Source organism: Triticum urartu, chromosome 2A (genome assembly GCF_056163025.1).
Source record: "Triticum urartu cultivar PI428250 chromosome 2A, HENAU_Tu73, whole genome shotgun sequence".
In the NCBI taxonomy this organism is placed as follows: Eukaryota; Viridiplantae; Streptophyta; class Magnoliopsida; order Poales; family Poaceae; genus Triticum; species Triticum urartu.
The window spans coordinates 205,330,323-205,354,939 of NC_141874.1; the positions used below are offsets into that span (position 1 = coordinate 205,330,323).

The 24,617-nt window shown below is 48.1% G+C and overlaps 1 protein-coding gene across 1 annotated transcript; it reads right to left on the bottom strand.

Moving 5' to 3' along the window:
• Positions 1-12,106: 12,106 nt before the first annotated feature.
• Positions 12,107-13,063, bottom strand: LOC147984555 (uncharacterized). Its single transcript, XM_087541154.1, has one exon. It carries the CDS (start codon positions 13,061-13,063, stop codon positions 12,107-12,109), a length of 957 nt encoding a protein of 318 aa, XP_087397280.1.
• Between the last annotated feature and the right edge of the window lie 11,554 nt (positions 13,064-24,617).

Sequence of the window (24,617 nt, forward strand, 5' to 3'; positions counted from 1 at the left end):
CCGGCCAAAGGATATAATCCGGCTGTCCGGATACCCCCTAATCCCGGACTCCCTCAGTAGCCCCTGAACCAGGCTTTAGTGACGATGAGTCCGGCGCACAGATTGTCTTCGGCATTGCAAGGCGGGTTCCTCCTCCGAGTACACCACGGAAGAGTTTGAATACGAGGATAGTGTCCGACCCTGCAAAATAAGTTCCACATACCGCCGTAGAGAGAATAATATTTACACAAATCTAATCTGCTTACGTACCCCGTAATGTGAGATCACACCACAGCCAGGTCTTTATTCGAATCATTTTTCAAAACCTATCTCAGCGTGTTTCGCGAGGCGGTTTCCTGGGCACGTCTTGTCGAAGCAGAGATCGTGTCCCCTTATTACGGGATTCCCATCAATACGGACATGGGTAACCCAACCGCGCCATCAATTATGGCGCTTGGGGGACAAGCGAGTTTTACCAGGCTGGTGGGGGCGCATAGTTTCGTCCACCCTTATAAAGGGATAAGGTTTCACCTTTTTCCACCCACGCCTTCTTCCTCCTTGCTCATCCAATCTCTCACACACGAGCTCCAGCGCCCAAGTCCACATCCTTCTCCTCAACTCTCTCCAAACATGTCCGGAGCAGGAGGCAAGTGGATGGTCTCCTCTGTCACGGAGGGACATATCAAAAAACTACACGGGGCAGGATACTTAGCCGCAGATATCGCGCACCGGCTGCCAGCCGCGGGGCAGATCGTCCCTACCCCGGAAGCTCACGAAAGGGTGGTTTTCCTCCCCCACTTCGTCCGCAGACTGGGGTTTCCCCTCTATCCATTCGTCCACGGCCTCATGTTCTATTATGGGCTGGACTTTCATGATCTGGCCCCGAATTTCATCCTCAACATCTCGGCGTTCATTGTCGTGTGCGAGGCTTTCCTCCGCATCAGGCCCCACTTCGGCCTGTGGCTGAAGACCTTCAATATCAAGCCAAAGGTAGTAGGCGGCCAACAAGCGGAATGCGGCGGAGCCATGGTGGGCAAAATGCCCAACGTGACATGGCTCGAGGGGTCCTTTGTGGAGACCATAAAGGGGTGGCAATCGGGGTGGTTCTACATCACCGAGCCGCGCGACACCAACTGGGTGGCGGCCCCCGAGTTTCAATCCGGAGTCCCCACGCGGCTCACTTCCTGGAAGGAGAAGGGCCTATCCTGGGGCTCATCGGTGGAGCTGGACAGACTCCAGAAGTGTATCCGGAACATGATAAGCAAGAAACTTAAGCTTGTCAACATAGTCCAGGTCATGCTCTTCCGCCGGATCCTCCCGTGTCAACAACGGGCTTTCAACTTATGGGAGTTCGACCCAGCCCAGCACCAGACTCTACACGAGCTCTTCGACACGATGCATAAGGACATCTAGAAGGTGCTTTTCAAGGGCGCCAAGGTACCCCCTTCTCTTACCGAGGACCGCGGGCTAAGTGCGAAGCGCCCTGCGAATCCGGTAAGCTCTATGCATAGGGTATTTATTTCCCCTAGCTTAACCATGTGCGGGGTCTGAGCTCCCATGCCTTTGACAAGACTGGGTGGAGACATCGGAGTAGATTAACTGTCCGGCCCCTCTGCCCAAAGACCCCGCGAACGCTCTCCTGACGGAGATGCGGACTCTGGCTCCTTATGAGGTGCCGGAGAAGACCAAGAAGAAGGCCAAGGGAACGCAAAGGAGTTCCCGGCGCCAGGTGGTATCGGACTCATCGTCCGATAACTCCGAGGCGCACTCCTCCCGTGAAAACGAGGAGGAGGAAGATGAAGACTCTCCCCCTCCAGCTTGGGGAGACAAGAAAAGGAAGGCCGCCCCAACCGGGGAGGCCGAAGGGTCCAAGAAGGGAAGGACTCTCCTTCCGGACTGCTTCACTACTGACGCCGACGGCGAAGACGAGTGGCTGCTCAGGGCCAAGCCCCTGGCGAAGTTATAAGTATTCGGATACCAAAATAACTCATAGCATACTTTTGTTGCACTGCTTCCCCAAACGTCGAACATGATTATGCAGTCCGCCCCAAGACCGCATCGATGTATCCTCGTCGGACGGTTCCTTGGACTCGTCGGACATGGATAGTGATACACTTGTAACCGCCACCTCTCCTTGCCCTACGGACAATGCCGAGGTATTGTCTCAAGGGGCACGGAGCCAGGGGGAGACAGTCCCGGAGGCGCCTCAAGGCGACCATCCGGACTCCAAGAGCAAAGGGAGTAAGGCTCCCAGGGGCTCCAAGTTCGGCCCTTAGCCGAACACCGCGCCGGAACCTCCAGTGGTTCCAGACTCGGGCAGGCGGCCCCCTTCCAAGAGGGGCAAGCCGTCCGTGCCGGTGACCTCTATCCAACCAGAGGCACCGGACAACCTGCTGGGAGCGCTTCACGGCGCTTCCATCGACGAAGAGCACCGCACTATTATGAGTGCAGTGATCAAGAAGGTTCAGTCTGCCAAGAGCGGACTAACTGAAGCTTGTGCCAGCCTTCTAACATGCTTTGAGGTAAGTATTTAAAATATAGGAAAAATATTACTGCATAGACGGTAGCCCCTGATGCTCTGTTTGGTGTTCACAAAGAAAAGCCGAATAGAGGATCAATAATATCTGCAGGAGTCTAATATAACTATGTCTGTATGCGTATGCAGGCTTCGCTGCTGACCTCTGCCGCACTGACTGCGGAGGTCGCCACACTGAAGCAGGACCTCGAGCGGTCCGAGAAAGAGCTCGGCCTTGCCAAGAGGCAGCTCGAGGAGAACAAAGGTAAGGAATACCTTGTCTATATAAAAAAAGAAAATGTGGTTGCAAACTGACAGGATCATCATGAATGTGCCAGGGGCCACAACCGAAGTGGCGACCCTGAAGCAATCGTTGTCCGAGGCCGAAAACAAAGCAGCCAAGGAGCGCACCGAGCGGGAGAAACAAGAGGCACGGGTGGGTGAGGTGCAGCAAGAGCTCCAGGCTCTCGTGAAGAAACACGAGACTTTGGAGCTTGACTCGAAGACGCGAGAGTCCGAGCTTGCCGCGGCCCTTGAGAGCACAAAGCATGCCAAGGCTGAAGCCCAAAAGGCCCTCTAGGAAATTGAGGCGATGAGGAAGATAGCGGCGGGTAAGGCATTCAATATGCAAAGCAAGCATGTGAAAGTAAATTACTTGTTACTTACCCGAGTCCGGAGCTCTCTAGGAGCATTCGCAGATTTGCCCCGCAGCATGTCGGATGCCGCGAAGTATTACCAGGCCGAGGAGGGAAGCTCGACGGAGAAGTTGTTCTGGTCTCAGTATACTGGGACCGAACACCCAATGCCTATGAGCGACCAGCTGAAGCAACTGGTCGAGCTACACAAGGCGGCCGAACATGCCATGAGGGGCCTTATAGTCGAGATGTGGCCTGGCGACTCCCTTCCCAACAGCTACTTCGGCCTGGTGAGGCGGCTTGTGGATGCCTGCCCATGGCTGGAAGTCATCAAGCGGTCCGTCTGTATCGAAGGTGCCCACCGGGCTTTTGCCCGTGCGAAGGTGCACTGGGCCAAGATGGACGCCGAGAAGCTGGTGAAGGAGGGGCCACCGCAGGGCAAGGAGCATCGCCACCCTGAAATGTATTATGAGGGTGTCCTGAAGGGCGCCCGTCTTGTGGCGGATGAGTTGTGTGAAAGATGTACTATTTGAATGAACTCGCTCGTGTGATCCTGTATTATGAAAACTTGTTCATATGCGCTATGCAACGCTTGTTTGAATTTAAAATATTACCTTCTGTGCGGCTGTTTATTAAATCTGAGAGATGGCTAGTCGTCGTCTTCTGCCCCATGCCACGAGTGCTGGGGTGTTCGGGATGAATCTGAGCACTCTTGTTCCCATTGTTGGGTCCTTCAAGGGAGGTGCTCAGCGCAACGAACAAGGCAATCGGACTATAATGCTTTATCACTCTCACTTAGCCATAGAAGTCTACAATTTTAAATTTTGGCGAAGCCCCTAGTATTCGGAAGGCCGAATTCGGGGCACTATACACGCCTTAAGCCGGACAAAGCCGACTCCTCGCTCTAAGCGGCATAAGTCTTTAGGGACTCGAGACCTCTCGAACAGCGACCGACTCTCGCCTTATCATGACAGTTAGTTTTAGCTTTCTCTACTGAGGTGCTTAGCCCAGATGAACCGGGGCACAATCGCAGTAGTTCTCCCAGTGCTACCTTAGTCGATATAGCGGAACGTAAGGTACCAAAACATGGGAGCTGGGCAAACCCAACTATTGACCCAAGACATGATTCGGAGCCGATGCATATAATGCTATAAATTCGGGGTGCCGCACTGTCGAAAGTGTTCGGACTTCTCACATCGTATTATGGGGTATGCTTGAGCCCCTGGCGTATTGGCCGTACCAGAGTGTACGGGTGCTGAATGCCATGAATGAACATATATATATATATATAAAAGGAAGAATAGAGAATGCAGTAATAGTCTAGTACTATGCATTATTTATTCAAAAAGGTGCGTCGAAGCAGAATGATACAAGTAGTGCGATAAGCAAAAAGTAGGGCTATTTGACATGTCCCCTCCAAGGGCAAGCTGAGGAATGGTATTTAAAGCGTGTATTTCACTCGTTATCAGAGACCACCTGGGAGTTCCGTGGCGCGACGTAGCTTTCTGCCTCCTTGGTTGTTGCATCGTGTGTCCGACAATCGTACTACCGGACAGGGTTTCCAGAGATTAAAGTCCTGAAAGAGAGAAAAATAACAAAGCCGGAAGCCCCTAGTGCGGTTGAGCCGCGTCTTGGGGCGTGCCGTAGTCGTGCCCCCCTCCCCACCTGTGCCCATGGTATTTTCAATGCGTAATTATGTACGCGTGGCACGGATTTTGCCGTTTGGCTGGGACTGGGGTGGGGGCCGCATTGCTATGCGAGCTCGGAACGTGCCATGCGGTCTTGTTGCTGATTACTTCGGGCGCGCTTGAAGGTGTCCGGGTCTTTAATCGCCGAACTGGTGGACTGCCTTAAGAGGCTGCTTTGCGCTTCTGCTGCGAGGGACGCAGTGTGCTCCTCCGTGCGGAGAGAGCGCTTTGTGTTTCCATTGACTATGATGACCCCCTGAGGTCCTGGCATCTTGAGCTTGAGATATGCTTAGTGCGGTACCGCATTAAATCTCGCAAATGCGGTTCGCCCGAGCAGTGCATGATAGCCGCTGCGGAACGTGACTATATCGAAGATTAACTCCTCGCTTCGGAAGTTATCCGGGGATCCGAAGACCACTTCCAGTGTGACTGAGCCTGTGCAATGGGCCTCTACACCTGGTATGACGCCTTTAAAGTCGTTTTTGTGGGTTTGATCCTTGAGGAGTCTATACCCATTTTGCGCACTGTGTCCTGATAAAGCAGGTTCAGGCTGCTGCCGCCGTCCATAAGGACTCGAGTGAGGTGAAATCCGTCGATGATTGGGTCTAGGACCAGTGCGGCGAATCCGCCATGACGGATACTAGTGGGATGGTCCCTGCGATCGAAGGTGATCGGACAGGAGGACCATGGGTTGAACTTTGGGGCGACTGGCTCCAACGCATATACATCCCTTAACGCACGCTTCCGCTCCCTCTTGGGGATGTGGGTTGCGTATATCATGTTCACCGTCCGCACTTGTGGGGGGAACCTCTTCTGCCCTCCGGTGTTCGGCTGCTAGGGATCCTCCTCATCATCGCTATGTAGCCCCTTATCTTTGTTTTCGGCGTTTAACTTGCCGGCCTGCTTGAACACCCAGAATTCCCTATTGGTGTGGTTGGCTGGCTTGTCGGGGGTGCCATGTATTTGGCACGAGCGATCGAGTATACGGTCCAAACTGGACGGGCCCGGAGTGCTTCTTTTGAATGGCTTTTTCCGCTGACCGGGTTTAGAGCCTCTGAATCCGGCATTGACTGTCGTATCCTTGGTATTGTCGCTATTGACGCAGCGCTTATGTTTGTTGCAACGTGACCTGCCATTGCTATCCTTGGTATCTGACGTACCGCGGTTCTTTGATATGTTATTGCTGCGAGCCAGCCAGCTGTCTTCTCTCGCGCAAAAGCGGGTCATGAGTGTCGTGAGGGCTGCCATGGATTTCGGCTTTTCCTGGCCAAGGTGCTGGGCGAGCCACTCATCGCGGATGTTGTGCTTAAAAGCTGCTAGGGCCTCTACATCTGGATAGTCAACGATTTGATTTTTCTTTGTCAGGAACTGTGTCCAGAATTGCCTGGCCGATTCCTCTGGCTGCTGAATTATGTGGCTCAAGTCATCGGTATCTGGTGGTCACACATAAGTGCCCTGGAAGTTGTCGAGGAATGCGGCTTCCAGATCTTTCCAACAGCCAATGGATTCTGCTGGCAGGCTGTTGAGCCAATGCCGAGCTGGTCCTTTGAGTTTAAGTGGGAGGTATTTGATGGCGTGTAGATCGTCACCGCGGGCCATGTGGATGTGCAGGAGGAAGTCCTCGATCCATACCGCAGGATCTGTTGTGCCGTCGTATGATTCGATATTTACAGGTTTGAAACCCTCTGGGATTTGGTGATCCATTACTTCGCCTGTGAAGCATAGGGGGTGTCCGGCGCCTCTGTACTGGGCTATGTCGCGACGCAGCTCAAATGGGTCTTGTCCGCTGTGTTCGGCCCGGCCGGATTTACTTTTACTGTATCCGGCGTGACGGTTATCATCCCGCGTAGTGGCGCGCCCTCGTGATCCGTAGATTGATCTTGCGTGTTTTGCTTTGTCCTCCAATACGTCTCGCAGGTCTAGCATGTTTCCCCGTGCCTTGACATTTTTATTTGAGTGGCGTCGGGGTGCGGGCTGAGCTTTTGGCTGAAATGCCTCTCTGTCGCGGCCACGAGGTGGCCAATCAGCCGCGTCATACGCTGGAGATGTAGGTTTTAATGCTTCCTCCTCCAGTCAAGGTAGCAACCTGCGCTTTGGGTAACTCTTGGAGGGGCGTTCGAGTTCACATTCCTCGGCCGCGAGGACTTCAGTCCATCTGTCAGCTAGCAAATCTTGATCAGCTTGAAGCTGTTGTTGCTTTTTCTTAAGGCTATTTGCTGTGGCTATAAGCCGACACTTGAAGCGCTCTTGCTCGACGGGATCCTCAGGCATGACAAATTCGTCATCATCGAGGCTTGCCTCGTCTTCGGAGGGAGGCATGCAATTATCATCCTCCGCCTCTCCATCTGCCGCTCTCTCGGGTGGGCTGGCTTCTCCATCCTCCTGCTCTAAATCTTGCTGGAGGGGATTGTTGTCGTCTTTGGCACTGTCCGTCGTGCTATTATCTCCTATGCCGGTGTCACTGCTTTTGCTTTGGCGAGACTTAGAGCGGCGCCGCTGACGTCGGCGCTTGGGTTGCTTCTTGGAGGGGTCATCCTCCGCTGTCTCATCGCCATTGCCTTCTTTGGGTGTGTCCACCATGTATATATCATATGATGAGGTGGTTGTCCAGTGCCCTGTGGGCAGTGGTTCCTCTTCGTATCCCGCATCGTCGTCCATACCGTCAATGTCTTCGGAGTCGAAATTGAGCATGTCGGTCAAATTGTCGACAGTGGCTACTAAGTGGGTGGTGGGTGGGCGGCGAATTTCTTCGTCATCCACATCCCAATCCTGCCGAACATAGTTCGGCCAGGACTCTCCTCAGAAGGAGAGAGACCTTAATGAGTTCAGTATGCCGTCGAAGGGCGAGTGCTGAAAGATATCCGCGGAGGTGAACTCCATGATCGGCGCCCAGTCGGATTTGATAGGCACGGGCGCAGGCGGTTCAGAGTCCGTGGCCGGGGAAGAATCCGGCAGTTCGGCGTCACGACATCCGTGAAGGATAAGGTCGATATTCGGCTCGATCGCCGCTGAGAATACGACCTACGTGGTGGGGTCTATCCACCCGTCCATGGATGGTGCAATTGGCTCCGAATTAAGGGTCAGAGCGGTTGCCGGTGCGGTCTCCTGAACACTGTCCGATGGTAGAGCTAAATCATGCTCATCGTGACCATGCAGCGCACTCAGCAGGGGCTCGAATCCGTCGAAGATCAAGTCTCCGTGGATGTCGGCCGTGTAGTTTAAGCTTCCAAACCTGACCTGGTGGCCGGGGGCATAACTCTCGATCTGCTCCCGATGGCCAAGCGAGTTGGCCCGCAGTGCGAAGCCGCCGAATACAAAGATCTGTCCGGGGAGAAAAGTCTCACCCTGGACTGCATCGCTATCGATGATCGAAGGAGCCATCAAGCCTAACAGTGACGACACAGAGGAACTCTCAATGAAAGCACCAATGTCGGTGTCAAAACCGGCGGATCTCGGGTAGGGGGTCCTGAACTGTGTGTCTAAGGCGGATGGTAATAGGAGGCAGGGGACACGATGTTTTACCTAGGTTCGGGCCCTCTTGATGGAGGTAAAAGCCTACGTCCTGTTTGATTATTCTTGATAATATGAGTAGTACAAGAGTAGATCTACCACAAGATCAGAGAGGCTAAACCCTAGAAGCTAGCCTATGGTATGATTGTATGTTATCCTACGGACTAAAACCCTCCGGTTTATATAGACACCGGAGGGGGCTAGGGTTACACAGAGTCGGTTACAAGGAAGTAGATCTACATATCCGTATTTTCAAGCTTGCCTTCCACGCCAAGGAGAGTCCCATCCGGACACGGGACGAAGTATTCAATCTTGTATCTTCATAGTCCAACAGTCCGGCCAAAGGATATAATCCGGCTGTCCGGATACCCCCTAATCTAGGACTCCCTCAACTTGTCTCGGACGTGATACCTATATACATGATCATACCTAGATATTCTCATAACTATGCTCAATTCTATCAATTGCTCGACAGTAATTCATTTACCCACCGTAATACTTATGCTCTTGAGAGAAGCCACTAGTGAAACCTATGGCCCCCGGGTCTATCTTCCATCATATTAATCTTCCAACACTTAGTCATTTCCTTTGCCATTTATTTTACTTTGCTTCTTTATCATAAAAATACCAAAACTATTATCTTATCATATCTATCAGATCTCACTCTCGTAAGTGAGCATGAAGGGCTTGACAACCCCTTTATCGCGTTGGTTGTGAGGTTCTTATTTGTTTGTGTAGGTGTGTGGGACTTGAGTGTGATCTCCTAATGGACTGATACCTTGGTTCTCAAAAACTGAGGGAAATACTTACACTACTTTGCTGCATCACCCTTTCCTCTTCAAGGGAAAACCAACGCAGTGCTCAAGAGGTAGCATAGAGGCTTAGTCAACGGGTCTGCAACATTCAGATCCGTATGTATTTTGCAAATATCTATGTCTCCCTGCTTGACTTGATCGCGAATGGAATTGAAGCGTCTCTTGATGTGTTTGGTTCTCTTGTGAAATATGCATTCCTAAGGCTATTGCTCTAGTATTGTCACAAAAGATTTTCATTGGACCCGATGCACTAGGTATTACACCTAGATCGGATATGAACTCCTTCATCCATACTCCTTCATTTTCTGCTTCCGAAGCAGCTATATACTCCGCTTCACACATAGATCCCGCCACGACGCTCTTCTTGGAACTGCACCAAGTGACAACTCCATCATTCAATATAAATACCTATCCGGTTTGTGACTTAGAGTCATCCGGATCAGTGTCAAAGCTTGCATCAATGCAACCATTTACGACGAGCTCTTTGTCACCTCCATAAACGAGAAATATATCCTTAGTCCTTTTCAGGTATTTCAGGATGTTCTTGACCGCTGTCCAGTGGTCCACTCCTGGATTACTTTGGTACCTCCCTGCTAAACTTATAGCAAGGCACACATCAGGTCTGATACACACCATTGCATACATGATAGAACCTATGGCTGAGGCATAGGGAATGACCTTCATTTTAGCTCTATCTTCTGCAGTGGGTCTGACTCAACTTCACACCTTGTAACACAGGCAAGAACCCTTTCTTTGACTGATCCATTTTGAACTTCTTTGAAACTTTATCAAGGTATGTACTTTGTGAAAGTCCAATTAAGCGTCTCGATCTATCTCTATAGATCTTGATGCCCAATATATAAGCAGCTTCAACGAGGTCTTTCATTGAAAAATTCTTATTCAAGTATCCTTTTATGCTATCCAGAAATTATGTATTATTTCCAATCAACAATATGTCATCCATATGTAAAATTAGAAATGCTACAGAGCTCCCACTCACTTTCTTGCAAATACAGGCTTCTCCAAAAGTCTGTATAAAACCATATGCTTTGATCACACTATCAAAGCATATATTCCAACTCCGAGAGGCTTGCACCAGTCCATAAATGGATCGGTGGAGCTTGCACACTTTGTTAGCACCTTTAGGATCGACAAAACCTTCTGGTTGCATCATATACAACTCTTATTTAAGATATCCATTAAGGAATGCAATTTTGACATCCATTTGCCAAATTTCATAATCATAAAATGTGGCAATTGCTAACATGATTCGGACAGACTTAAGCATCACTACGGGTGAGAAGGTCTCGTCGTAGTCAACTCCTTGAACTTGTCGAAACCTTTTGCAAGAAGTCGAGCTTTGTAGACAGTAACATTACCGTTAGCGTTAGTCTTCTTCTTGAAGATCCATTTATTTTATATGGCTTGCCGATCATCAGGCAAGTCAACCAAAGTCCACACTTTGTTCTCATACATGGATCCCATCTCGGATTTCATGGCCTCAAGCCATTTCACGGAATCTGGGATCATCATCGCTTCCTCATAGTGTGGATCGTACCACTCTGGTGCGGATCATACTCTGGTTGACCTACGAGGTTTGGTAGTAACTTGATCTAAAGTTTCATGGTCATCATCATTAGCTTCCTCACTAATTGGTGTAGGAATCACTGGAACTGATTTCTGTGATGAACTACTTTCCAATTCGGGAGAAGGTACAATTACCTCATCAAGTTCTACTTTCCTCCCACTCACTTCTTTCCAGAGAAACTCTTTCTCTAGAAAGGATCCATTCTTAGCAACGAATATCTTGCCTTCGGATCTGTGATAGAAGGTGTACCCAAGAGTCTCCTTTGGGTATCCTATGAAGACACATTTCTCCAATTTGGGTTCGAGCTTATCAGGTTGAAGCTTTTTCACATAAGCATCGCAACCCCTAACTTTAAGAAACGACAGCTTAGGTTTCTTGCCAAACCATAGTTCATATGGTGTCGTCTCAACAGATTTAGATGGTGCCCTATTTAACGTGAATGCATCCGTCTCTAAAGCATAACCCCAAAACGGCAGCGGTAAATCAGTAAGAGACATCATAGATCGTACCATATCTAATAAAGTACAATTACGACCTTTGGACACACCATTATGCTATGGTGTTCTAGGTGGCGTGAGTTGCGAAACTATTCCACAATCTTTCAAATGAAGACCAAACTCATAACTCAAATATTCACCTCCACGATCAGATTGTAGAAACTTTATTTTCTTGTTATAATGATTTTCCACTTCACTCTGAAACTCTTTGAACTTTTCAAATGTTTCAGACTTATGTTTCATTAAGTAGATATACCTATATCTGCTCAAATCATTTGTGAAGGTTAGAAAATAACAATACCCGCCGCAAGCCTCAACACTCATCGGACCGCGTACATCAGTATGTATTATTTCAAGTAAGTCAGTTGCTCGCTCCATTATTCCGGAGAACGAAGTCGCAGTCATCTTGCCCATGAGGCATGGTTCGCAAGCATCAAGTGATTCATAAACAAGTGACTCCAAAAGCCCATCAGCATGGAGTTTCTTCATGCGCTTCATACCAATATGACCTAAACGGCAGTGCCACAAATAAGTTGCACTATCATTATTAACTTTGCACCTTTTGGCTTCAATATTATGAATATGTGTATCACTACAATCGAGATTCAACAAAAATAGACCACTCATTGAGGGTGCATGACCATAAAAGATATTACTCATATAAATAGAACAACCATTATTCTGTTATTTAAATGAATAACCATCTCGCGTTAAACAAGATCCAGATATAATGTTCATGTTGAACGCTGGCACCAAATAAAAATTATTTAGGTCTAAAACTAATCCCGACGGTAGATGTAGAGGTAGCATGCCGACGGTGATCACATCGACTTTGGAACCATTTCCCACACGCATCGTCACCTCGTCCTTAGCTAATCTTCATTTAATCCGTAGCTCCTGTTTCGAGTTGCAAATATGAGCAATAGAACCAGTATCAAACACCCAGACACTACTATGAGCATTAGTAAGGTTCACATCAATAACATGTATATCAAATATACCTTTCACTTTGCCATCATTCTTATCCGCCAAATACTTGGGGCAGTTCCGCTTCCAGTGACCAGTCCCTTTGCAGTAGAAGCACTCAGTTTCAGGCTTAGGTACAGACTTGGGCTTCTTCCCTTGAGCAGCAACTGGCTTGTTGTTCTTCTTGAAGTTCCCTTTCTTCCCTTTGCCCTTTTTCTTGAAACTAGTGATCTTGTTCACCATCAACACTTGATGCTCCTTCTTGATTTCTACCTCCGCAGCCTTTAGCATCGCGAAGAGCTCGGGAATTGTCTTTTTCATCCCTTGCATATTATAGTTCATCACGAAGCCTTTATAGCTTAGTGGCAGTGATTGAAGAACTCTGTCAATGACACTATCATCAGGAAGATTAACTCCCAGTTGAGTCAAGTGGTTATGGTACCCAGACATTCTGAGTACGTGTTCACTGACAGAACTATTCTCCTCCATTTTGCAGCTGTAGAACTTGTTGGAGGCTTCATATCTCTCAACTCGGGCATTTGCTTGAAATATTAACTTCAACTCCTGGAACATCTCATATGCTCCATGATGTTCAAAACTCCTTTGAAGTCCCGATTCTAAGCCGTAAAGAATGGCACATTGAACTATCGAGTAGTCATCAGCTTTGCTCTGCCAGATGTTCATAACGTCCGGAGTTGCTCCTGTAGCGGGTCTTGCACCTAGCGGTGCTTCCAGGATGTAATTCTTCTGTGCAGCAATGAGGATAATCCTCAAGTTACGGAACCAGTCGATGTAGTTTCTACCATCTTCTTTCAACTTAGATTTCTCTAGGAACGCATTAAAATTCAAGGGAACGATAGCACGGGCCATTGATCTACAACAACATAGATATTGGAAAACTACCAGGTACTAAGTTCATGATAAATTAAAGTTCAATTAATCATATTACTTAGAACTCCCACTTAGATATACATCTCTCTAGTCATCTAAATGATCACATGATCCATATCAACTAAACCATGTCCGATCATCACGTGAGATGGAGTAGTTTTCAATGGTGAACATCACTATGTTGATCATATCTACTATATGATTCATGTTCGACCTTTCTGTCTCAGTGTTCCGAGGCCATATATGCACATGCTAGGATCGTCAAGTTTAACTCGAGTATTCTGCACGTGCAAAACTGGCTTGTACCCGTTGTTTGTGAACGTAGAGCTTATCACACCCGATCATCACGTGGTGTCTCGGCACGACGAACTATAGCAACGGTGCATACTCAGGGAGAACACTTATGCCTTGAAATTTAGTGAGAGATCATCTTTATAATGCTACCGCAGTACTAAGCAAAATAAGATGCATAAAAGATAAACATCACATGCAATCAAAATATGTGACATGATATGGCCATCATCATCTTGTGCCTTTGATCCCCATCTCCAAAGCACCGTCATGATCTCCATCGTCACCGGCTTGACACCTTGATCTTCATCGTAGCATCATTGTCATCTCGCGAACTATTGCTACTACGACTATCGCTACCGCTTAGTGATAAAGTAAAGCAATTACATGGCGATTGCATTTCATACAATAAAGCGACAACCCTAAGGCTCCTGCCAGTTGCCGATAACTTTTACAAAACATGATCATCTCATACAACAATTTATATCTCATCACGTCTTGACCATATCACATCACAACATGCCCTACAAAAACAAGTTAGACGCCCTCTATTTTGTTGTTGCAAGTTTTGCGTGGCTGCTACGGGCTTCTAGAGAGAACCGCTCTTACCTATGAATCAAAACCACAATGATTTTTCGTCAAGTGTGTTGTTTTAACCTTCAACAAGGACCGGCCATAGTCAAACTCGATTCAACTAAAGTTGGAGAAACAAACACCCGCCAGCCACCTGTGTGCGAAGCACGTCGGTAGAACCAGTCTCATGAATGCGGTCATGTAATGTCGGTCCGGACCGCTTCATAGAACAATACCACCGAATCAAAGTAAGACATTGGTGGTAAGCAGTATGACTATTATCGCCCACAACTCATTGTGTTATACTCATGCATATATCATCTACACATAAACCTGGCTCGGATGCAACTGTTGGGGAATGTAGTAATTCAAAAAAATTCCTACGATCATGCAAGATCTAACTAGGAGATGCATAACAACAAGAGGGGAGAGTGTGTCCACGTACCCTCGTAGACCGAAAGCAGAAGCGTTTAGTAACGTGGTTGATGTAGTCGAACATCTTCACGATCCAACCGATCCAAGTACCGAACTTACTGCACCTCCGTGTTCAGCACACGTTTAGCACGATGACGTCCCTCGAGCTCTTGATCCAGTAGAGGGTCGCGGGAGAGTTTTGTCAGCACGACGGCGTGGCGACGGTGATGATGAAGTTACCGGCGCAGGGCTTCGCCTAAGCACTACGATGATATGACCGAGGTCTTGAACTATGGAGGGGGGCACCGCACACGGCTAAGAGATTGTCTGTTGTCGCTTTGGGGTGCCCCTTGTAACGCCCTCGATGCGGCTATAGCTCCCACGTGTCGAGGCACGACTTAGAGACATAACCGCATTGAAAGCAATGTCGCAAGTCAGGCAATCATTACAACATCCCATGTAACATATATAATAAAAGGGGGAGATACATAGTTGGCTTACACTCGCCACGTCACATCAAAGTACATAAATAACATCCATCATACCAACACTCATGGCCCGACTACGGCGCCAAAATAGAAGAAAAACCCAACATGCGACAAGGCCCTGAATCGAACCCCAACTAGACACCACTACTGATCATCGGGAAAGGAAACATAATAACGCTGAGAGTCCTCGTCGAACTCCCACTTGAGGTCGTAATCGTCACCTGGAGCGGAATCACCTGGACCTGCATCTGGAGTTATAGTTTCTGTGAGCCACAGGGACTCAGCAATCTCGTACCCTCGCGATCAAGACTATTTAAGCTTATAGGAAGGGTAAGGTAAAATATGAGTGGAGCTGTAGCAAGCGGCTAGCATATATGGTGGCTAACTTATTCGCAAAAGAGAGCGAGAAGAGGAGGCAAAGCACGAGCGAGAAGCTAGGGGAACAACCTGCGCAAACATAACTCCAACACCGTGTCCACTTCCCGGACTCCGCCGAGAAGAGGCCATCACGGTAACACACTCAGTTGATTCATTTTAATTAATTAAGGTTCAAGTTATCTACAACCGGGCATTAACAAATTCCCATCTGCCCATAACCGCGGGCACGGCTTTCAAAAGTTCAATCCCTGCAGGGGAGTCCCAACTTAGCCCATGACAAGCTCTCACGGTCAACGAAGGAATAGACCTCCACCCGAGACACACCGATCAGACTCGGTAACCCGGTACAACAAGACAATTCGACAGGTTAAAACAAGACCAGCAACACCGCCCGAATGTGCCGACAAATCCCGATAGGAGCTGCACATATATCTTTCTCAGGGCACACTCAGATGAGCGCTCCATACAACTAAAACCAAACCTCGAGTTTCCCCGAGGGGGCGCTGCACAGGACTCTAGTTTGGACCAACACTCAGAGGAGCACTGGCCCGGGGGGGGGGGGGGGTTTAAATAAGATGACCCGCGGGCTCCGGAAACCCGAGGGAAAAAGAGGCTAGGTGGCAAATGGTAAGACCAAGGTTGGGCATTGCTGGAAAAGCTTTAATCAAGGCGAACTATCAAGGGGTTCCCATTATAACCCAACCTCATAAGGAACGCAAAATCCGGGAACATAACACCGATATGACGGAAACTAGGGCGGCAAGAGTGGAACAAAACACTAGGCGAGAGGCCGAGCCTTCCACCCTTTACCAAGTATATAGATGCATTAAGATAACATAGCAATATAATTATAACCCAACAAGTAAGTAAAAGATGTTCCAACAAGGAACGGCCTCCAATCTTCACCTGCAGCTAGCAACGCTATAAGAGGGGCTGAGCAAAGCGGTAACATAGCCAATCAACGGTTTGCTAGGACAAGGTGGGTTAGAGTTTCAACATGGCAATTTGGGAGGATGACAAGCAAAAGGTAGGCATCGTAGCATTGCCATAGCAAGAGCGAGCAAACTAGCATAGCAAAGATAGTAGTGATTTCGAGGGTATGATCATCTTGCCTGCACAGTTGCCAGAGTTGACTGGATCCTCACAAGCAAACTCAACGGGCTCCTCGGTAGCGAACTCGTCTCCCGGCTCTACCCAAACAAGACAAACAAGCAACAAGGATACAATCAACCACGTGCAAGACCAAGCAATATGATGAAATGATGATATGCTATGCGGGATGCGATGCGAAATGCAAAATGCAAGATATGACAGGAAATGCATGAACCTGGCCTCAACTTGGAATTCCAAGGGTGCCACTGGAAATATGAGATGAAATCGCTTGAAAACGATATAAAGATCATTGGAATCGGAGTTACGGTTTGGAAATGGCAAGCGTTTTAAGATATGACACCGGTCTGCGATTTATAGCAAGTAGGCATATAAATGCAATGTAATGAACATGCTAAAGCCACCAAACATGACAAAAAAATACATGGCAGGGATGCACACAAGATGCTTAAAAAAAGACTAGCACTGAGCCACGGCCAATTCATCCATTATGAGGTTCAATCAAGCATGGCAAAAATGCAAATGCAAAACAGATTTCAGACTTAGTGAAATTAACACTAGTCTGAAATTTCAGATCACGATGCTCTCTTCGGAGCAGCAAAACAACATGATACATGGCCTGATTATGACAAAGAAGAACATGGCATGGAGCTACTCAACAAGCTTAATAAAATACCCAAAGTGACCTGGGGCCAAAAGGGATCACAAAATATACTAACGGGCACACGAACATAGCTAAAAACACAATCAGTTTTCCGACATAGTGAAAACTGAGACATGCTGAAATATAACTCACGAAGGCATGTTAACGAGCTCGATGCACTCGCTACGGTGCAAGTCATGGCAAGGCAAGCATGTATCCATTAAGAAGGCACAAAATTCTAGCTAGACATGGCAATAACAATGGCATAGCATGCACGGATCAACTACAATAGCATCGGCAAAATCACAAACGAGTTGATGATCTGCCCAGATTCACCATGAAACAAAAGTAGAGCTCGACTGACTCATGCTAGGTTGCTCCATAATTGCAAACAAAGACATGGATGGATAGAGCATAACATGGTTAACAAAACTCCTTTACTGATCATCCTCAAAAGAGGCACTGATCACTAGGAAACAAGCTGAACATATGGCATCACGAACTAAATAATCCCAGACTTGGTGAAAACAACTAAGTCTCTGAAAACAGATTTCCCGGGTGCCTCACTTTGCAAGCTTGCACAAGTCACCACACACATCCTAAAAATGCATGGGTTGCAACTCTGGAAATAAGACAAAATCCCTAACAAAACATATGAAGGACTCACAGGCATAGCATGCACACAATAATCATGGCAAAAATGACAAAAGTCTAAGATGAACTAGCAGATCTGACAATTAACTCATGAAGCCCTCTTCTAGCAGCATTTTGGGCATCAAGATGAACTCAAATGAAAATGATGCAATGGAATGAAATGATGTACTCGTCGGGACGAACATTTTGATATACTATATGCCCAAAACGGAGCTACGGATGCAAAGTTACGGCAGGTCAAAGTATGCACAAAAATTAGGGTTCGGGGATAAAAGTCAACCGAGAGGATTTTTGGATCTGAGATCTGCACGCTTCACGAGGAGATCGCCGGAGTTCATCAACGCGGTGGCCGGAGCTGTTCACGTCGCCGGAGAGGAAGGAGAGGGCCGGGGCTTGGCCGGCCGGATCCGGCGATCGGGGACGGCGCACGGCGGCGGAGGACGTCGGGCGGGCGGCGGCGGCCGCCGACGATGAGGACGGGGAGGAGCGGCGTGGCCGGCGTTGGGGCGCGCATCGCCGGAGTTGCGGTGGTCGGTGGCGAGGCGGCGGAGACTCGGCCGGGCGCGGGGAAGACGAAGGCGGCGCGGGCGGCGGGGACTGGGCCCGGTGGCGGCGCGCGGGGGCCGGAATGGGCCTCCCGGGCCGGCTGGCGGCGGCAGCGGCGCTCTGCCACGTGGCGGGGCGCGAGTGGACGGCGGCGGCGAGGCGGACAAAGTCCGGCCGGGGGCGGACGTGTCCGTCGGTGGAGAACTGTTTTTTACTAGGGTTGGACGGGGAGAGATCCGAGATCTGAAAACGGGGGGGCTATTTATAGGCATAAGTGGAGCTAGGAGAGTCCAAATGAGGTGCGGTTTTCGGCCACGCGATCGTGATCGAACGCTCTAGGACATGGAGCAGAGTTTGGTGGGTTTTTGGGCCAAATTGGAGGGGTGTTGGGCTGCAACACACACGAGGCCCTCTTGGTCCCTCGGTTAACCGTTGGAGTATCAAACGAAGTCCAAATGATACGAAACTTGACAGGCGGTCTACTGGTAGTAAACCAAGGACGCTTGGCAAGTCTCGGTCCAATCCGGAAATGTTTAATCCCCACACATGAAAGAAAGCTAGAAATGACCACCGGAGGAGAACGAAGCGCCGAAATGCAAAACGGACAACGGGGAAAGTGCTCGGATGCATGAGACGAACACGTATGCAAATGCAATGCACATGATGACATGATATGAGATGCATGACAACGAAAACAACACACGGAGACAAAGACCCGAACCCGAGAAATAAATATAACTTAACGCCGGAAACGGCAAGAGTTGGAGTACAAATAGGGAAAGTTACATCGAGGGCGTTACACCCCTGCCCACGTATATAAAGGAGGGGGAGAGAGGCCGGCGGCCAGGAGGGGCGCGCCATGGGGGGAGTCCTACTTGGACTCCTAGTCCAAGTAGGATCCCCCCTTTTCCTTTCTTCCACTGGAGGGAATAGGAAGGACAAGGAGAGGGAAAGGGAAGGGGGCGCCGCCCCCTCCTCCTTGTCCTATTCGGACTCCCAAGGAGGGGGCACGCGGCCACCCCCCGCGGGCTTCCCTCTCTCTCCCTTAGGCCCATGTTGGCCCAATACTTCCCAAGGGGGTTCCGGTAACCCCTTGGTACTCCGGAAAAAAATACCCGAATCACTTGGAACCATTCCGATGTCCGAATATAACCTTCCAATATATGAATCTATACCTCTCGACCATTTCAAGACTCTTAGTCAAGTCTGTGATCTCATCCGAGACTCCGAACAAACTTCGGTCATCAAATCACATAACTCATAATACAAATCGTCATCGAACGTTAAGCATGCGGACCCTACGGGTTCGAGAACTATGTAGACATGACCGAGACACATCTCCGTTCAATAACCAATAGCGGAACCTGGATGCTCATATTGGCTCCTACATATTCTACGAAGATCTTTATCGGTCAAACCGCATAACAACATACGTTATTCCCTTTCTCATCGGCATGTTACTTGCCCGAGATTCGATTGTCGGTATCATCATACCTAGTTCAATCTCGTTACCGGAAAGTCTCTTTACTCGTTCTGTAATGCATTATCCCGCAACTAACTCATTAGTCACATTGCTGGCAAGGCCTATAGTGATGTGCATTACCGAGAGGGCCCAGAGATACCTCTCCGATACACGGAGTGAAAAATCCTAATCTCGATCCTGTAGAGCATCTTTATAATCACCCAGTTACGTTGTGACGTTTGATAGCACACAGGGTGTTCCTCCGGTATTCGGCAGTTGCATAATCTCATAGTCAGAGGAATATGTATAAGTCATGAAGAAAGAAATAGCAATAAAACTAAACGATCATAATTCCAAGCTAAAGGATGGGTCTTGTCCATCACATCATTCTCTAATGATGTGATCCTGTTCATCAAATGACAACACATGTCTATGGTCAGGAAACTTAACCATCTTTGATTAACGAGCTAGCCAAGTAGAGGCATACTAGGGACACTCTGTTTGTCTATGTATTCACACATGTACTAAGTTTCCGGTTAATACAATTCTAGCATGAATAATAAGCATTTATCATGATATAAGGAAATATAAATAACAACTTTATTATTACCTCTAGGGCATATTTCCTTCATCCACGCCTAGCTGAACATGTCACCTCACTACACTCAAACTGTCACGGACTGCCCACCTTCCTCCATTAAACTTGTGCATGTGCCGAGAAACCTACGTCCGCCACACGTCTGTTCGCGAATGGCACATCATTAAACACAACGCTGGTTGGTTTCGCCCGTCCGCCCGCTATTTAAACAGTCAAGACGCCAGGCAAGATCGCACCACACCCCGCTCCCATTTTCTCCTTTCACCATTTTCTCCACAATCTCCATGGCCTCCAGCGAGTAGGGAGAGGAGTTCTCCGACATAAAAGCCGGTTGGGTAGCTACTCGAGCATGCCGGAGCCAGGCAACTTTCTACTCTCGAAGGCCAGCTCATGGAGGCAGAAACTACAAGTCGATGCGTCGTTTAGCAACCCGTCGCTCCAAGCCAGCTCGCCGAGGAGCAGCGAGTTGCTCTAGGCCGACACGCGGTGGAGCACGGAGGTATGAGAACTGTGACTATCGTGGACGACGCCATGTCGTACCGCTCGTCCCCTGCATGCGACCGCACCATCCGTAGTCAACGAACGCGTAATCGCGCCCTGCCGGCGGAGAAAGAAGCAGGCTTCACGAAGATTGATGTAACGGTCGCCAGCATGTCCGCGTCAGTCATCATTATCGAGGAGAAGTAGAACATGGGAGGCCACCGTCGCTTGGGTCTCATGAAGGCCAATGTCGAGGCGACGCCGACGTACACAGCCGGTGTCTTGCCCCGCCGCAGGCAACCTTGTCCCCTTCCCCTCCAACTGAAGCACATCCCAGTGGTTCCACTCTGATGAACAGCGCTGCCGAAGATGGGGAAGCGAGCTACCATTTGCACTGAAGCATATACCTCCGGGGCTCACGGCAATCCAATGAGCGGGGCTGCCGGGCATGGGGATGACAATGGAGATCCGTCGCAGCCGGCTGTAGACTAGTTTTACCTTGGTCTTGTATAGTTTTTAGTTAAAAATGTTCGAAATGTAATGAATTTCGTCTGGTTTATATAAAGTATGTTGTGTTTGCATCAATTTCATTTGGTTAGTTCAAAATGTGGTTGAAATGTATGTGGACAACGTTGGATGGCAGCCTTTGGAATCAGTGTCCGCGGACAGATGCTGGAGCAAATTTGCGGGTCAACGTTGGAGATGCCCTTAATATGCTTTCTCATTTTGTGCTTAGAACCAAGCATGAACGGTATTAGAACATCTCAAATAAATGATGTAGATGCAAAATTAACTAACTTATACATCTTGGAGCCCCCAAAACTCATCTTCAACAGATGATATAGATGCAAAAAAAATACATCTCCATCTTCAGAAGATGTAAAGTACAACACGTGAAGATGCAAATTTGCATCTCCACTTCCAGGAGATGTAAAAACTTGTCAGCGCGCCAACCACCCTTCATTTCGATTCCTACCTGCCCACCCGCGCGCCGCCACTGCCCAGCCCAGCCCACTGCGAGACGTCGTCGTCGCGCTGCCGCCAGATCTCGGCGCTCCACCGCTGCTACGCCCCCGCCCTCCACCAAATCAGCCGATACCACCACTGCAATGCCCCAGCCCTCCACCAAATCGGCCGATACCATCGCCGCCCATCCTCTTTTGGCCACTGATACGTCTCCAATGTATCTATAATTTTTGATTGCTCCATGCTATATTATCTACTATTTTGGACATTATTGGGCTTTATTATCCACTTTTATATTATTTTTGGGACTAATCTATTAACCGGAGGCCCAGCCCAGAATTGTTGTTTTTTTTGCCTGTTTTAGGGTTTCGAAGAAAAGGAATATCAAATGGAGTCCAAACGGAAGGAAACCCTCGGGAATGTGATTTTCTCAACGAACAAGACCCAGGAGACTTGGACCCTACGTCAAGACACAAAAGAGGAGGCCACGAGGTAGGGGGCGCGCCTACCCCCCCCCCCCCCCCCAGGCGCGCCCTCCACCCTCGTGGGCCCCCTGTTGCTCCACCGACGTACTCCTTCCTCCTATATATACCTACATACCCCCAAACAATCAGATACGGAGCCAAAAACCTAATTCCACCGCCGCAACTTTCTGTATCCACGAGATCCCACCTTGGGGCCTGTTCCGGAGCTCCGCCAGAGGGGGCATCGATCACGGAGGGCTTCTACATCAACACCATAGCCCCTCCGATGAAGTGTGAGTAGTTTACCTCAGACCTACGGGTTCATAGTTATTAGCTAGATGGCTTCTTCTTTCTTTTTGGATCTCAATACAATGTTCTCCCCCTCTCTTGTGGAGAACTATTTGATGTAATCTTCTTTTTGCGGTGTGTTTGTTGAGACTGATGAATTGTGGTTTTATGATCAAGTCTATCTATGAACAATATTTGAATCTTCTCTGAATTCTTTTATGTATGATTGGTTATCTTTGCAAGTATCTTCGAATTATCAGTTTGGTTTGGCCTACTAGATTGATCTTTCTTGCAATGGGAGAAGTGCTTAGCTTTGGGTTCAATCTTGCGGTGTACTTTCCCAGTGACAGTAGGGGCAGCAAGGCACATATTGTATTTTTGCCATCGAGGATAACAAGATGGGGTTTTCATCATATTGCATGAGTTTATCCCTCTGCATCATGTCATCTTGCTTAAGGCGTTACTCTGTTTTTAACTTAATACTCTAGATGCATGTTGGATAGCGGTCGATGAGTGGAGTAATAGTAGTAGACGCAGGCAGGAGTCGGTCTACTTGTCTTGGACGTGATGCCTATATACATGATCATACCTAGATATTCTCATAACTATGCTCAGTTCTGTCAATTGCTCAACAGTAATTTGTTCACCCACCGTAGAATACTTATGCTCTCGAGAGAAGGCACTAGTGAAACCTATGGCCCCCGGGTCTATCTTTATCATATTAATCTCCTACTACTTAGTTATTTCCTTTGCTTTTTACTTTGCCTTTATTTTACTTTTCATCTTTATCACAAAAATACCGAAAATATTATCTTATCATATCTATCGTCTTTTATAGACACCTAAAAGCCAAAGCTTGGGGATGCCCCGGAAGGCATCCCCTCTTTCATCTACTTCTATCGGTAATTTTACTTGGAGCTATATTTTTATTCGCCACATGATATGTGTTTTGCTTGGAGCGTCTTGTATGATTTGAGTCTTTACTTTTTAGTTTACCACAATCATCCTTGCTGTACACACCTTTTGAGAGAGCCATACATGATTTGGAATTTGTTAGAATACTCTATGTGCTTTGCTTATATCTTTTGAGTTATATAGTTTTGCTCTAGTACTTCACTTATATCTTTTAGAGCACGGTGGTGGATTTGTTTTATAGAAACCATTGATCTCTCATGCTTCACTTAGATTATTTTGAGAGTCTTAAATAGCATGGTAATTTGCTTAAAATCCTAATATGCTAGGTATTCAAGATTAGTAAATTTTTCTTATGAGTGTTTTGAATACTAAGAGAAGTTTGATGCTTGATGATTGTTTTGAGATATGGAAGTAATAATATCAAAGTCGTGCTAGTTGAGTAGTTGTGAAATTGAGAAATGCTTGTGTTGAAGTTTGCAATGTCACATCCCTAGTTCTGGTATGACCTAGACCAGCTAGTCTTTTGTGCATCATGTTTAAATTCCATTTAAATGAAATGGGGATTTGTGAAACCCTCAGATTTCATTTCTGGAAATGACCCAGATAAAAATTGCTCCAAAAAGGGTCCAAGAAAATGTTCATGTTGCTCTATGAAAATATTGGTCAGAGTTAAAATTCTAACAAATATTTTCAAGAGCTCATAAATATTTATTTTGGCCATTTGGAATTAATGCATAATTATTTGCTTTAGATATATATATGTTATATAAATAATATATATCCAAAAATTATGCTAGTTGTTGAGGCGCTCTGGAATAATACCACTAGCTCCTACAAAAATTTACATAAGAAAATAAATTGATTTAGTATTTTTACTAAATCAGAACCAAATGTTAGAAAAATAAAAAAATTAAAAAGGAAATGGAAAAACATACCTGCGGCCAGCTCCCGTGCTGGCCCAACACTGTGCGGCCTGGCCGGCCCAGTTGGCCAGCCCAGCCCACCTGCCCCCTCCCCTGTCGTCTTCTTCCCGCCAGGAGGACGGGCGCGTGCCCGACAAGCACGCACCGCCGCGCCGCGCCACCTCCTCCCTCCCTGCCTGCCTGTCCCTCCGCCGATGCGTCTGGACGACGCCACGCGCCCCCCGGACCCTCTCACTCTCCCCAGTCCTCTCCTCTCCCTCACTTTCTCGCTCGTGACTGATCGCGTTCATCGCCGCCATTCGCCGTTGCCGCGGCCACCGTCACTGCCTCGCCTCTCCGA